The 16,321-nt window shown below is 30.2% G+C and overlaps 2 protein-coding genes across 3 annotated transcripts; one reads left to right on the forward strand and one right to left on the reverse strand.

Annotated features, from left to right (window-relative positions):
• The first annotated feature begins 1,423 nt into the window (after positions 1-1,423).
• LOC120074319 lies at positions 1,424-2,257 on the forward strand. Its single transcript, XM_039027408.1, has one exon. It carries the CDS (start codon positions 1,696-1,698, stop codon positions 2,044-2,046), a length of 351 nt encoding a protein of 116 aa, XP_038883336.1. The 5' UTR covers positions 1,424-1,695; the 3' UTR covers positions 2,047-2,257.
• A 514-nt stretch (positions 2,258-2,771) lies between these two features.
• LOC120074317 (cation/H(+) antiporter 20) lies at positions 2,772-9,172 on the reverse strand. 2 transcript variants are annotated; one of them, XM_039027407.1, is made up of 4 exons: positions 8,786-9,172; positions 7,584-8,612; positions 3,900-4,856; positions 2,772-3,341 (listed from the first exon to the last, which is right to left on the reverse strand). In XM_039027407.1, the coding sequence occupies exons 1-4, from the start codon at positions 8,963-8,965 to the stop codon at positions 2,949-2,951; spliced, it is 2,559 nt and encodes an 852-aa protein (XP_038883335.1). In that variant the 5' UTR covers positions 8,966-9,172; the 3' UTR covers positions 2,772-2,948. The 2 variants fall into 2 exon arrangements, with proteins under 2 accessions (XP_038883335.1, XP_038883334.1); XM_039027406.1 differs by having other exon boundaries at positions 8,783-9,171.
• Between the last annotated feature and the right edge of the window lie 7,149 nt (positions 9,173-16,321).

The raw sequence follows: 16,321 nt of genomic DNA on the forward strand, positions 1-16,321 counted from the left end.
AGACAGCCCCGCGGGGCCCGATAGCTATTTGAGGCACCAATGAGCTTCGTTCGCAAACCGTCTGTGCGCATGGCTTTTTTCATCATTCTTAACCCCTGGGTCCGTTTTCGCGTTTTTGCCCGTCGGAAAGTTCACGCACAAAAATTGGGCCCCGGGGTAGCTCCGCTAGGCTCGATAGCCATTTGAGACATCAAATGAGCTCCGTTCGCAAAACCGTCTGCGCTCACGACTTTTTTTCATCGTTCTTAACCCCTGGGTCTGTTTTCGCATTTTCGCCCACCAGAAAGTTCGCGCACAAAAAGTGGGCCACGAGTAGCCCCGCCGGGCTCGATAGCCATTTGGGGCACCAAATATATTAATACAATGTAGTTAAAGAAAAAAAAAAAAGCAAAATAAAAATATTGATTCTGTTTTTTGGCCCAATGGTCCACTCGACCGGGTAGACCATCAGGCCAAAAAATAGAATCATGTTTTTTATGCGCCCGACCGGGTTAAGGTTTACTCTACCAGCCGAGAAAGACCCAGTGAAACCCAGTCGGGTCACCCGATGAGGGATTAATCATTTCATTCCATACCTGGTGAAGCTCGACCGGGAATCAAACTTATTCGAACATTTATTTTGTTCCCGGTGAAGCTCAACTGGGTAATTTGAACTAATTTTCTTTCTACCCAGTGAAGCCCGACCGGGTATCAAATTTATTCCAACATTTATCTTGTTCTCGGTGAAGTCCGGTCGGGTAATTTGAATTCATTTGCTTCCTACCCCGTGAAGCCAGACCGGATATCTTCAAAAAAAATTTTGCTATTTTTTTAATATTTTTTTTATAAATTTATAAATAAATATCAAATACAAGGCATTATTTAAAAAAAAAAAAAAAACAATCAATAAAGCAATAAATCAAACTCCAAAAATGTCATTTAGTTTTGTCAATTTTCCTAGAAATTAATGAACTATTGAGAATACATACAAAAAAGAAATATATACCTTCTTACGACAGATGGTACAAAATTACAGTTTCGTGAAATACAAGTTTTGGACTTTACGAATTTCGTTCTAGAAACAATTTGATGAAGAGAACTGAATAATTTTTTGTTAATGGTTTTTGTATAAATTAATTTTAGGTGGAGAATATGAATTCATTTGGTAGGTTGGTGGTTGAAATGAGTGGGAATTTAATAAGGGACATAAAAATAATTATACAACCAACAAATTTGGTGAAATTTTTTTGTGTGAATAATTTTTTGTTAATTTTAAGTGGAGAATGTCAATTAATTTTGTAGGTGGGTGGTAAGAGGCATAAAAATAATTATACAACCATGCTTACCTAATTTTCATTATCATGCGGTAAAAAATACTTGTTTAAAAAAAATAGGTAAAAAAGACCAAATGAAACTTCTAGTGGGTCATTTTGCCCAATTTTCTCTATTTTTGTCAATTACCCATAATAATAACAAAATCAATCGGAAAGAAGATTTGAAGAATGAATCCCGAAGCACACATATATTCTCCATTTCAACGATCAAAGCATCATCACCAAACTTCAGTCAAAACCTAATCCATCCATCATCTTTATTCTGAATAAATTAGCTCATCTATCAAACCAAACCCTAAAAATTCACTCACCCACTCCGCTTTCCTCTTCTCCTATTTCTTTTTCCTTACCGCAGCCGCAAAATCCACTCCGTCCAACAAAAATGCTCCGATTTCTATACCGCCGTCTCAAATCACGGTGGCCGCTGCTCGTTTACTCCGCCTCCTGGACGATTCTCTTGACGCTTACCGTCGCCGCCGCCTCTTTCGCGCCGGAGCTCGCCTTCGCGTCGGCTATTTCGCCGTCCTCGTCTTTTACTGCTCACTGCAAGTCCGATGGTTTGGTTAGGGTTCCGATGGATATTCCGGGAGATGTTCTTTGCGTTCCGGACCGTTTGTTTAGGAAATCGGGGATTGATCTGATTGTTCCTCCGATTTTCGCCGCCGTTGTAGTGGCTGGTTCTGCTTGTTTCGTTAGGGCCTTGGGCTTATGGGCCGACGATGATGCCCTCTAAATTGGGCCTCTTTTGGGCCGCATTTGTTCTAGGGCCTTTCGGTATGAAAGCCCAATTTAACGTGTACATTTTTCACAACTTGCTAATGTTGATGATCCTTCTCTCATTTTCTCTTCATGTTTTAGGTGTAGTTTAATTTCTATGATATGTTTGTGAACAAACCTAACAATTCCAATGAATTTGCTTTTATGCTTTATGGTTATCCCAAATTGTTTTTTTTAAAAAAAAAAAAAAAAAAAAATCAAAACTACCTAGGAAAGACCTAGGATGAAAATGGTCTCGGACGAAAGTGAGTCTAGATTCACTCGAGTTCGAAATGACCAAGCACTAAAACCTAGGTCAATGGAAACCTACTTAGAGTCCGGCGAGCCCTAAGCCAACCATCAGTAGGTCAACTAGGCCTAGGCAGTCTAACAATTCATGAATGATGGTAAGGGAACTTGTCTACACTTATCAACCTATTCCATCAAGGATAGATTGGGAAACTCTAAGTTAACTCCATATAAATAGAAATTATAAATTTATTTGTAGAGAAAGTTAATTAAAAAAACATTAATTATTGATCACATGTTAATTAAATGGACTTTCTGCCAAATCTAATTAATAACATATAACAATTTAGATCATGTACTCTCACAACATCTAATTTAAATAGATTGATTTATGATAATTTACCTTAGGCAATTTTTTTTTTCCAACAATTAAGATTTAATTGTTACATGTCATTTGATGAATTTCATGGTATAATCATTTAATGTACGGGAAACATCAAATTACATGTTCAACTAGGATTGTAATAATAATATGCTATAATTTCTATGAAATGAGTGAATTGATACAATAAACTAGCAACTATAATGTACCAATTGAACTATGTAACAAAGTTGAAGATACCTATGATTTTATACATGATCAGTTGAAGCTCCATCAGTTGACAAAGGCAGCTCATTCTTATTGGATTGTGCTATCTTCAAAACTGGAGTTTCTTCTACATGAGCACCTCCTCCATGTTGTTGAATTATCAATATTGAAGATACGATTCCCTTGCCTGAGCTGGCCAATAAATCCCCTACTGGCCCCAACTCGGCATGCTCCACGGGTCGGTCCGCTAGTTTCGCTACCATACTTGAGGGAACCCGACCCTTCCCCACGACGATTAGGTCGTAACCGCATTCCTTTCCGAGGGCCATCACCCCTTCAACTATCATGTTCATGTTGCTCACCTCCTTCTCTTTGTACTCAACTGTTGCTTCCCATTTGCTTCTGAATTCTGCCAATGCTGCATCATCTAGCTCCTGTTTTACATTGTATTTGATTAATGAGTTTAATTAATGGCTAAAATTTACAAACTTTCAAAGAATTAACGATTTAGTCCCTAAACTTTGATTTGTAACAATTTCAACTATAATGTAGTCTTTGAACTTTAATATTTAACAATTTAGTCACTAAAATTTCAAATCTTTAACAATTTAGTCATTATAGTTTCATATGTAACATTTTGGTCCTTGTATTGCAAAATCACATATAGATTGTTAATTTTATTATGTAATAATTTAGTTTTTATAATTTATAAAGAAATTTGATCCTTAATTAGTTTATCAATCTACATGTGTGAGAAATTTTGTTAAATTTTATAGTATTTTTATAATAGGGATTAAATTGTTACAAATTGTAAAATGATACTTATTAAAGTTGATTAATTTGGTATTTATTAAAGTTTAGGGATTTAAATTTGAAAATATAGAGACTAAATATCCAACACGAAAAACTGATTTTTAACTTTAATTAATTTAAGATTGAAAAGATTAAAAATTGAAAACTGAAAAATTGTTTGATGGAGAAAAACAAAGTACCTTTTCTTTTTCCCGGTTGATTGGAGTGGTGGTGAAGCTATAATGGTTATCGCCAGATTTCGAATGCATGGGACGCAAAATGACATTACTACCCTCCATCCCATCCGCTGACGACGGCCGAAACCTGACTACCGTTACCTTCACCACCGGATGCTCCGCCATCCGGCCACCTAACTCCAGCGCCTCCCGATCATCAGGCCCACCAAAAAACAGAACACAAATCCTTCGGCCCACACCAACCATGGGCCCAGGCCCAGGCGTCTGGGCCGCAGCGGCCCCAAATCCACGGTCCACAAGAACCGCCACAGAGCAAGGCGAATTCTTCAAAACCCGTTGGTTCACAACTCTCCATCCATGGCCCACATTCTCCTCCACTTCCTCCTCCGCCACATCGCCGCCGCCAAACGCCCTCCAATTCCGATGAAACGGCAAGATAATCATAGTGACCCTCTTATCGTCCGCCACGTGGCAAATATCCTCATGCATAGTGGCTAGGGAAGAGACGGCCGTAGTGGGCCGGACCTTGACTCGGCCCAATTGGCTGTAGGCCTGAAAGGCCGCAGCCATTTGGTCCCGCCACTCGCTGGCCTTACGGAACCGGGCGAAGAAAGGGAAGCCGTTTTTGCGGGCGCGTTGGACCATCATGATGGAAGAGGATCGCTCGGTGAGTTCAACCAGGTGCATTACGAAGAGTTTGAGGGAGGAATTTTTGGTGCTGCGAGTTGACTCGGTCAGGGTGATGAGCGACGGCACGTTGCCGGAGCTGTGGACACAGGCAAGGATTCGGAGCTCGTCGTCGATAGTGTCGTCGGCAGAGAGGTCGCGGAGTTTACGATGGGTAGGTGGGGTGGAGCCACCACGGGCTGGCTTATAAACCGCCATCACGGTGGGGGTGGTGATGAATGTCGTAAATAATGCCATTAACACTAATATGGCGAATACTTCGTCGTTCAAAACCTGTGTGTTTAATTGGGGAATTGAATCAAGTTAGAATGCACTATGTAAATATAAGTTAGTCAAACTTATAAGAGAAAATAGATCGAATTTTTTATGTGATAAATTATTAGAAGGGTTCAAATAACCCGACAATCCGAATAACCCAAATTACCCAACTCAAAATGTAAGAATTGGGTTTGGTTAGTTCGATTGGATTGGGTTGCTAAAAAAAATCTGGATTGACCAACCCAACCCGAATTTATATATATATATATATATATATATTCCCCTTTGTTTTTATTTCTTTGTATTGATTAATTTTTTAATTTTTAATATTTTTCTTTTAAAATTGTTATGATATTTTTCTTCGTTTAAAGTTTACAATAAATATCATAGATATTTGGTATTTAACATTTTAATTTTATGAGATTTTAGTTATTAGTCATGTGTTGTATATAAATTTACATATTTTTCATTAAAAATAAAAAAAAATGTTATAACTCGACAACCTAACCCAACCAAACCCGAATTTTCCGGTTGGTCCAAAAAATACATTTAACCCAATCCAACTCAACCCATGTACACCCCTATAAACTATGATTAAACAATTTTGTGGGATGCATGAAAAAGTACTCGAGATGTAATAAGTATTTTATTTTTACAAATACCATTTCTTTTTTAAGTTCAAATATTGTCTTTTGACATTTTATAATGACTTTAAAACTATGGTTGGGTCTCTTAGAATGTTAGATAGAAAATAGATGTCAAGGCGACATTACAACTTATAAAAAGTTCTAAGGTATATATATATATATATAACTAAACCTAACTTTAATATATGTTTTTAAGATTTGCGGTTAGATAGAAGTGTATTTTATGCGTGGAGGAAGAGTTGTTCTAGTGCTTAAAAACACATTTTTCAATTTCAAAATAAAATATAAGTACTTATTTACCATTTCTATCTTTCATTTTTTACTAAAGCAATATTTCCAATTTTTATATAAATATTGGAAATTACACAATTTTGTTTGTTTATTTGTTTGTTTTTTAAAAGCAAGTTCTTATTAGGCAAAAGTGCTTTCACAATGAAGAGAGTTTCTAAAAGTTAAAAACCTTTGGATAAAAACAAAATAAAAGAGGGATTTTGGGATTATCTTTGTTTGGGAAGGGTTAAGAAATGAAGTTGGCAACAAAGCCTCAATTGAGAACATGTATGTGTCTCTTAATTGTGTACTTCATTTTCTTTGTGGCAATGTTCTTTTAGGACAACACAACAGTTCTAAAACCAAACATGTCTACTTTCAATTCCATGTAATACGCCTTTCATTTTGGTCTTACATCATACAACAATTTTATATTAAAATTTATATTTATATATATATATATATATATATATATTATTTTAAATAAAAAAATTGTTAGAAATATTTTCAAATATTGTAAAATCCTACTAATGGACATTAATAGATGTCTATCAATATCAGTGACATATATTCATAGACAGTGATATTTTGTTATATTTATATATAAATTAACTTATTTTTCTATATTTGAAAATAACCCTTTATTATATAGTAATCAAAAAACTATATTTTATTCTACCCAAATATTGGTAGATCTTTATTTAAGATACATGGTAACAGTTTTGTTTTTTTGTTTTTTTGTTTTTTTTTTTAATAATATTGATAATTTTAATGTTTTCTCACTTTTTTTTTTTTTTTGGTTTTGTTAAAATTAATCTAGAAATTAAAAAATATTTTGAAATTAACAAAATTAAAACAAATTTGACTATGAAACAAAACATGGTTCTCTTAATAGAAGTAAAACAAAATGTTTAAATTGAACACTCACATAAACTAAATTAAATTATTGCATACTTTATAAATACAGATCAAGGAAAGACAAACTAAATTAAATTTTAAAAGAAAACCTTGTTTTAATTTTTCTTTAGGTAGATTTTCATATCCATCACTTTCTTCAAGGTCCAAATTGCTTTTATATTGTTATTGTTTATTTACATTTGTCAAACTTATTATTATCATTATTATAATTTATACATACACATAGGAAGATTCATCATATCCTGTTCAAGGACAATTTTTATCTCAAATTTTTAATTTAAAAAAATCTCATACATATTTGGTATAAGTTAAATATAAATTTTGAGAACAGTCACTTTAATAATCTCTCTCTCTCTCTTTTCTATTTATTTAATGTCTCTATTATAAAAAAGTTTGATTTAATGTCTTGTGCTCTAAGTTTAGTATCTCATTGAGTCAACTTGTGAATGATATAATTAATTGAAGATAAACCTATTAACATGATATTAGAGAAAAAAAGCTACTTAGAAGAGAAATTTTTTTAATTAGACTATTACTTCATTATAAATTATTTTTAATTAAAAAATAGTTTTAAAAACCAATTTTGTATAGAAGAGATACTTTTTAAAAGTATTTTTCTAATTAAAAATGTCATTTAAACAACCTATTTTCCTAATTAAAATTATTTTACCAATTTTCTAATTATTTAGAGATCCCTTAAAATTATTTTTTTAAAACATCATAATTAAAAAGGTATCTTTCGAAAATTTAAAAACCAAAGACACTTATTTTTTTAAATTAAGGGACTAAAAAGATATAGTTTAAAAACTCAATACATTTTTCAAAATTCGGACTAAAATTACATTTTTAATAGAAAGTTTAGAGTTTGGACTCAATAAATTTTTGTGGTGATTTTCAGAAAACTAACCTTTTTCTCCTTCCCAATATTGAGCACAATGAGTTCGACCAAGCCTTTGGTGTTCATAAGCAGCCCCAACGCCAGCGCCTCCCTCGCCGGTATCAAAAACACCATCGCCGCCACAAACGTCGCCAGAATCTTACCGGCGCACGCCGTCGATATAACCAGCGCCAGCAATCCCCAAGCTTTCCCCCCTTTAATCTTCGCCACATCCGTCTTCAACCCACTGGAAGCAAAATACAGAGGAAGAAGAAGACCTGAAACGAAATCTTCAATTCTCTCAATCAATCTCTCAGCAAATCTTCCCCCTTTCGGAATCGTCAATCCAAATATAAATCCCCCAAAAATCGAATGAATTCCGATCAAATCCGTCACAAATCCCGATACCAACACTCCGACTAATGTCAAACAGATATAAGCCTCGTCCACGGCGTCGTGCTCGTACGAGCACCGCCGCGCCACCCATTTCATTCCCGGTCGAGTGACCACCATCATGAAAACCACGAACCCGGCTCCGGAAAGTAAGACCCACACGGAAACCAATGGACTCTTTTCCGATCCGCCTTCACCGCCGTTACCGGCTAAGGCAACGGCGAGTGCGAGGAGGATCCAAGCTGCAACGTCGTTGAACGCGGCTGCGGCCATTGCTGTTTCGCCGACTTGGGTAGTGAGGAGTTTCAGCTCGGCTAAAATGCGGGCTAAAACAGGAAAGGCAGTGATGGAGAGAGCGACACCCATGAATACAATGAACTGACCGTAACCGACTTTGTCAGCACCGTCGACAGTTTTACGAAGGATGAAGGCAACACCGATACCAGAAAAGAACGGTACAGAGATTCCCGCCAGGGCAATTCCGAATGCTCGTTTACCGCTACGACGGATGGAGGCCAAATCAAGCTCGAGTCCAACGAGAAACAAGAAAAACAACAAACCAATACTAGCAACTGATTCAAGAATGGGAGTGCTCCACTGGGGAAAGATTCGGTGCAAGTAAGTTTTGTTACGTCCAAAAGCAGATGGACCCAGTAGAATCCCACCCTGAAAATTGGAAAATTAGGTAAAAAAAAGTTACTTGAAATTCTCACGTTAGAAAAATCAAAGGATATCAGATTTTTTATAAAATAGATAAGTTACTCATTCTATTACGAATTCTCGTACTATCAAATAAAGTTGAATGAGAAAAGGAGAGAGGGGACAAATAAACTTACGACGATTTCGGCAATGACTTTGGGTTGACGGAGGGGTTTGAGGAGGAGAGCGAGGAAACGAGTGAGGATGAGGATGAGAACGGATTGAAGGATTAAGAGAGGGAAGGCGAAATGGAGAGGATTATCACCTTGCCATACGCCATTGGAGGCAGTTTTGATGGAGGTTATGTTGTTCATGTTCATGATTTGATCTTTGTCAATTTTGTTGGATTTAGGAAGGAACTAAGTTCTTTTTGGTCATTCTCTTGGAATGAGTGAATGAATTAATTAATAAAAGGGAGGCAAAGAGAATGGTATTGATTTAGATACTATTTATAGAACAAATTTGAAACTGAAAATTGTTTAAATAATGGACTTTTCTTATCTCCCTCTCTCTCATAGGTGTTTGTGTTCTTCAATTGTATATGCCTCTTTGCCTATTTTTCTAGCTAAATTATTATTTTAGTACCTTTTTTTTTGTTTATTTGATTTTGATTTTTGATTTTTTTTTCTCAATTTGGTTTTGTTTTTTAAATTATTGTGATTACTTTTTGAATAAAAAGAAGGTTATGTAATCATCTTTTTTAAATTTATCTAATTGTCCATTCACTTTTCGTCAGATATCAAATTTCTTTTTCTTTTTTCTTTTTTTTTTTTTATGTGTGATTGGAGTTAATTGCAAAAAGATAACTGCAATGCAGGATGTATTAAAGTACTAATTGTGAAAATTAAACCATCAACGTTTTGATATGTTGATAAGCTTATCTACTAAATTACGTTTGAACTTAGACTTTTTTTTTTTTGTCAAAATGAATACAATTTCAAATTTGATTTTACTCCGTTTACTTTGTATTGTGTTGCAAGTTAGTTATATCAGGGTAATTAAATTATAAGTTTAGACCATCAAACCTTTTATTTTTATGTATTTCTAGTCATTGAACTTGAAAATTTTGTCTAAAATATTCCTAAACTCTTCGATTTAATCTTTGGATTTTGAAAAGTATCTAAAGAAGGGTTCTTAAATTTTAATTTTCTATCCAATGAGCTCTCAAATTTTCATTTTCGGACTATTATTTGATGATCTTTTTAAGGATAATTGTAATGGATAACACTTGTAATGGATAACACTTTTAGAACGAATAATTAAGTGTATATCAACATTTTAAAATAACAGTACATATAGCAAAATCTATCAATAACATATTTCTATTAGTGATAAACTATATCATTGATAGACTCATTGTCCATCGTTGAAAGACTCAAGCTAGATATAAATTATGCTATATCTACAAATTCTTTTGGATTGTGCCATATCTACAAATTCTTTAGGTTTGGGTGCTATATTTGCAATAGTGTCTTTTTGTAATTTATTTACTTTATATTAAGTAATAATTTGACATGATGAGTGAATTAAATAAGATAAAAATTGGTAAGCTGATAAATTCAATGGAAAACATTCACATATTACATAAGCAAATTTCGATTGTTCCTAAAGAACTTGTAGTAGATAAGGTGTAATGACTAATATAGTTTTCAAAGTATAGGATTAGATCAAAATATATGAAAGTCAAGACTATGAAACAATATAGGTCTGAAATTAAATCAAGATAAGATTAAGCATAGATGGCCACCTTCTCGATCAATTAAGGTCTTCATTTAAATTAAAGGGATAGTTGCAAATATAGATATTAGACCCAAAATATTAGCAGATATAACATAATGTAAAAGAAATAAAAAATATGGCGAAATTTAAATAGTCTATCAATGATAGACCATATTATTGGTAGGAGTTCAGTGATAAACCATATCACTGGTAAGAGTCTATCAATGATAGAAGTCTATGGAGGATAGACTTGGCTATATTTACATTTTTTTTAAAATAATATTATGCACTTGGTTATTATTCCTAAAAATCCTATCAATTACAATTAACCTAAATTAAAGGGTGGATTTGAATATTTTTCTCTCGCACTTTAAATTTAATATTACTAAAGAAATTAATAAAAAGTAATAAAACCATAAAGAAGTATTCAGGTACATATTAAACACCAAACTGAAAATTCAGCAACTTATCAAACATAAAAACTAATTAAGTACATATAAAATTTAAAGGTGAGAGATTTATTCAAATTTTTTAAAATTTAAGGACCCATTAAAGAGATAAACCTAGAGTCTGATTAATGATTCAAATGATAATGAAAAATATTTAGGTGCAGTCATCTTCTGTGCAGCTTGTAAAATGTCATGACAAATTTACCTAATCATTACTCAATTTGTAATTTGGCCTCAAAATAAAATCATTGAAGAAGATAGATAAAATAGTAAATTTGTAGTACTTTGATAATATATATAATTTTTCTATTCATATTATAAATTTTACTACGTAAATAATTATTTAATATTATTAATCGACCTTAAATAGTATCACTTGGCTTTGAAGGCAGGACATTCTGACCCAAACTTTTTTAATACCATTTTAAATCATCAATTGACCCAAAAACTTAAAAATAGATTAAGATAAATTTAATTATAATATAGAAAATTGTACCAATATATAATACTATCCTATTAATTACAAGAAAATTTCCTAAAAAATACTTACCTACTTCAATCCTAGATAGCTGACCCAACATCAATTTTCCTTTTCAACCTTAACTTGTTCCATATGCCTAACTTTCTTATTTGTTTCTTAAATTTTATATTTATGTAAAGGGAGAGATAAAAGGTTGGAGAAGCGTTTGTTCATTTTTTATTATGATAATTTTTATCTTCATATTGTCATGAAGTCGAGTATAATTAGGAGAATAGGGCCTAAATTTTTATCTCAAATGTCGATGATGGATTCAAAATAATTTTCACATATTCAGTCTTTAAAATTCACAAAATTAAAGGATTTTTATTTTATGAAGAATGACGAAGTTGATTATTTGTGAGAGAATTAATTTTATTTTATTTCAACTTTCTCCTCATAATTTAGCAACCATAGAAAAAAAGGTTCATATATATTATTTTTAATAACAATAAGAACGACATTGAGTTTAAGGTTAGGGAAATTATTTTCATGTCTTTGTCTTCAAAAAGTCAAAAGAGAAATTTATTTAGGACAGGTCTCAATGAAGACCATATTGTCATCATTAGTGTTTGGTTGGTTAGTTTTTAGACGGTCAATTATTTTTGTTCCATTTTAGTTCTCAAATATTAAAAAAGATTTATTTTGATTTAAAATTTAAAATTTCTTCTATTATCTATTTAATCCTTTAAACTTTTTAAAAATTGAGGTTTCAAATCACTAAAAGAAATTAAATATAAAATAATTATGAACAAATTATGGAATCAAAATAGAATCAAAATAGACGTATTGAATATTTAACGATTAAAATAGAATAAATTTTAAAATTAAGTTTAGACACTATGAATGTTTGATTTCATCGTGACCACTTGATTAATCATGCGGGTGTGTATATATATATATATTTTTTGACTTTATTCAATGAAATGGATATGAATCATATGACTTATGAGGCGTAATAATATATAATACTAGTAAATTTATGGTTTACAATAATATATCAAATGTTTCTTAAAACAAATTATTTAGGACTCAAATTGATTAACCATTATTCAGGTTTCTTTTTCCATAAAAGGGATCATAAGAAAAAAGAGTTCACATGCATATGCATTGAAAAAGAACCTTGAAAAGAACTAGTTTCCTTTTTCTTTTTTCTTTTTAATTTTTTTTGTTTTTTTTTTTTTTTTGAGTAATTGAAAAGTATGAGTTGCCTTTAAGATTTTGGATGCATGCATTTTTATTATCACGAGAAGTTCGCAAAAGTAGACTCTCATATACATATGTTTATCTCTAATAGTCAAAAGAAAGATTACCATCTCATCTCCCTAGTTGATCAATTTGGTATTATTAAAGATTTTTAAAATAAAACGAAATATAGGCATAATCATATAGGGCAAGGTTTAAAATGCTTATTTTGTAAAAATTATCGAGATATATGTATATATTGATAAAATGTAAATTTCGATTGAAATTTCTAGAAAAGTTAAAAAAAAGATTAATAAATAAACATTTTAGTTATTGGAAAAAAGTTTAAATATTTATTATTTATATTTTATCTGTATTAATAATATTTTGTTGCTTATCTTTGATGAGATTTATCGGTCAAATCCCTTGCCCTCAATAATTGAACTCAAAATTGAAGTAGTTTCGGTTTCTTTTAAGAATAATTTTGAAAATTTTCTCCTAAACTTGACAAAAAAATATAACAATTTTCATCAAATTGCTCTTCAAATATAGATAAGTTGTTTGTGTTTAGGAAAATTTTTATAAATAGAAAATTTCAAAAAATATTTATATTTTATTGTAAAAAATTCCAAAAGTACAACAAAATGCTTTATATTTTTAGAACTTTCTGCTATAAAGTGTAAATATTTTTTAAATATTAATAGCAAAAATATTTTTTAAATATTTTTTAATATTTAAAAAGATTCCTAAATTTTACAATGACCTATTTTTTTTTAAAAAAAAGTTTTATAATGATCTAAACAAATATAGAAAAGTTTAAATTTTCGTTTGAAAAATGGTTTAAAGAAGTACTACTATATACTTCCAATGAATTATAAAACTTTTATATGATACAAATTGAATTGATTTATTTCACAACTAAAGAATAACAACACTAGAGCTATAGATTTTTGTTAAAATTTATGAGTTTTGATAAAGTTATTCAATGTAGTAATCAAACTTAAGATTGTACCATATATTCAATATTCTTGAAATTAATAACTTACGTTTATGAAGATTTTTACGATGCACAAATATGACGATATTTTGTTAAGTTTAGAGTCCACATATGTTTCACACAATTTTGAGGATAAAATTGAATTTACTTGTTCTGATTTTTATTTTGGTTCAAATTAACTCATAGAGTACTAAAAAATAAAAAAATGTAGGGGTTTCTCACCAAGCTTTTGCTTGGGTTTCAAAAGAGGTAGATGAAATAAGCATATACATTATAGATTAATGAACTAAATGTACTTAAAAAGAGTTCTACTAATTGACCAAATGAACACACATTATACTTAATAATTCAACTACTTACGTTACATATTATTGACTAAAAAGTTAAAAATTCGAATCTTCATTTAACTTATTATTCCTTTTACGTACTCCCTACTTAGACTTCAAAATAATATCGATATGAAAGTAATTAATTCAAGCAACATAAATTTAAAATTAAAATTTAAACCTTATGAATAAAGATAATTGCTTTTTTGAAATGGACAATTACAATGTATAACAATTTCAGGGCTAATAATTAATATAGTAGCATTTCTAAAAAATTGCAAATACAGCAAAATCTATCAACTATAGATTTTACCATTGATATCAACGATATAGTTCATCTTCTATCAACGATATAGTTTATCACTGATAGACTCCGAAAGGTGGATCCAAATTTTGCTATATCTGCAAATTATTTTATATTGTATTATATTTACTAATACTTTATGTTTGATTGTTATATTTACATCTACTCCTTTTTAAAACAATGATCACAAACAATAGTCTTTGCATAGCATCCAAAAGGGTTTTTTTTTTTGATAAAAAAAATAAAAACTAAAAATTAAAGTTCTCCAAAAAGTTAGGGAAAATCATGTGGGCATAAGCTAGCAGTATATGTGTTTGTGTGTGGTAGCTAAGAGGATTTTCTTAATTATTTATTCACTTACTTTTTAAACACTGTTCCTCCAACTTGCTTTATTAGTTGTAAAGTTAATGTGTGTAATGTGTAAGTCCTAAGAGACAACTAACTCTCCTAAATTTAAGGATCAATCTTTTTTCTTCTCTAATTCTTCACTTTTCATTCCTATTCTTTCTTTTCTTTTCCTGGTTTTTTTTTTCTTAAAATCATGTTGATCAAGAATTTTTAGGCCACATTATTATTATTACTATTACTTTAAAAAAATGTTGATTTCATAAAGGAAAGTTCTAAACTTTAGGTGTTGTATCAATGAAACCTTAAATAAATAATTGTATCGATTTAAACTAATCTAAACCTTTGTAAAAATAAATGTAATTTTCACCCGTCATTATAATTTTGTTTTATAATTATTAATGCATAACTTTTATATATATATATTTTTTTAAAAATAAAAAGATTAATATAAATTAGAAAGAAATATAATAATCAAATGTATACGATCGGGTTTTCATTAAAATTGAGGAGTTTTCTTAAAAAGAATTATTTTACTCTACTCCTTTTTAACTAATTTTAAATGAAATTAAGTGAAAATAGTTATAATTAACAAGTAATAATAACTAATTAAATTGATTCACTCGTAAAAGATTAGAGATTAAGTTGATACAAATTATTAATTTATGGTTTTAATTGATAAAATCTATTTTTATGATTTAGATTTTTTTCTCTCTTTTAGAAAAGGAAAAATTTCACAGATAGAAAAAATATCAAACTATTTACAGAAATAGCAAAACAATAACGATAGAGTTCTTTTAGCGTCTATTACATAGTATCAATAATAGATTTCTATCAATTTCTATAAAAAAGATTCAATTATGTTATTTTGTATAAATAGTTTTCTTATTTTTTTAATTTTTGAAAATTTCATAAAAAATCTATTTTTTATTAAAGAAAAACAAAAGAAAAAAAGAATTGTAGTAGACTTTGAAAGTTCATAAAATTTCATTTTATTCATGCCACCAAGTAATGAACAATGAAGAATGCAACTGCAAGGTGTCTGTGAACCAAAGCATCTGCTAAAAAAGGTACACATGACTCTCATGACACGTGATTGGTTTTTACCAATTATAAAAACAATTGACCTTTTCTCTTTTTTTAAATCATATATTTTAATTATTGGCCATATTTAGATGTGTGCATCCCATTTTAATCTCACAAAAAAAGTTAAAAAATATTTTTGTAAAAAAAACACATTAAAAGATTATCACATGAAAGACTATATATTGGACAATTAAACAAGATCATCAAGTGTAGTTTAAGATGAACCTAAATATTTTTCTTAATTAAATAAAAAAAATTATAAAAGAACATAAAAGTTACTATAAAATTAATTAAAAAATAGTTTGAACTATATTTTTGTTGTTGTTATAGTTATTAAATAGTTGATGGAATTTTTAAAATTTGTACAAACCATAAATTTCAAGAATTAAATTCAAAATCATTAATATGAAAATAGTTTAACCAAAAAAAAAACTATACTTTGACTTAGAAATTTGGGGTCTAAATCTCTCATTTTGAAAAAAAAAAAAAAATTAATTTTTCTTCTCAACATTTTCTTTTCCTTTTGAAACATATTCATAAGCACATCCAACTTTTGATTAGCCCATGGTAAAACAAAAAAATTAATAGCAAAAAAATACAGATTAGTTAAAAGAAAAAAAATTGAGAGAAAATAAATAAAAATTTTAAAGACTAAGAAAAATAAAAATTAAATGATTATCAAATAAAGACGTAGACTCCATTTAATACGTTTGATTTTTATTATTTAGCCTATACAGATATAATCATA

Source organism: Benincasa hispida, chromosome 3 (genome assembly GCF_009727055.1).
Source record: "Benincasa hispida cultivar B227 chromosome 3, ASM972705v1, whole genome shotgun sequence".
NCBI classification, from domain to species: domain Eukaryota; kingdom Viridiplantae; phylum Streptophyta; class Magnoliopsida; order Cucurbitales; family Cucurbitaceae; genus Benincasa; species Benincasa hispida.

Excerpts from the sequence above, each read along its gene's own strand:
- LOC120074319 (XM_039027408.1), top strand. The coding sequence starts at position 1,696 with ATGCTCCGATTTCTATACCGCCGTCTCAAATCACGGTGGCCGCTGCTC.
- LOC120074317 (XM_039027406.1), bottom strand. The coding sequence starts at position 8,965 with ATGAACATGAACAACATAACCTCCATCAAAACTGCCTCCAATGGCGTA. Across the intron at positions 4,857-7,583 it reads ATATTGGGAAGGAGAAAAAG|GTTTTGAACGACGAAGTATT; the intron begins GTTAGTTTTCTG and ends TTAAACACACAG. Across the intron at positions 3,342-3,899 it reads TCAACCGGGAAAAAGAAAAG|GAGCTAGATGATGCAGCATT; the intron begins GTACTTTGTTTT and ends AATGTAAAACAG.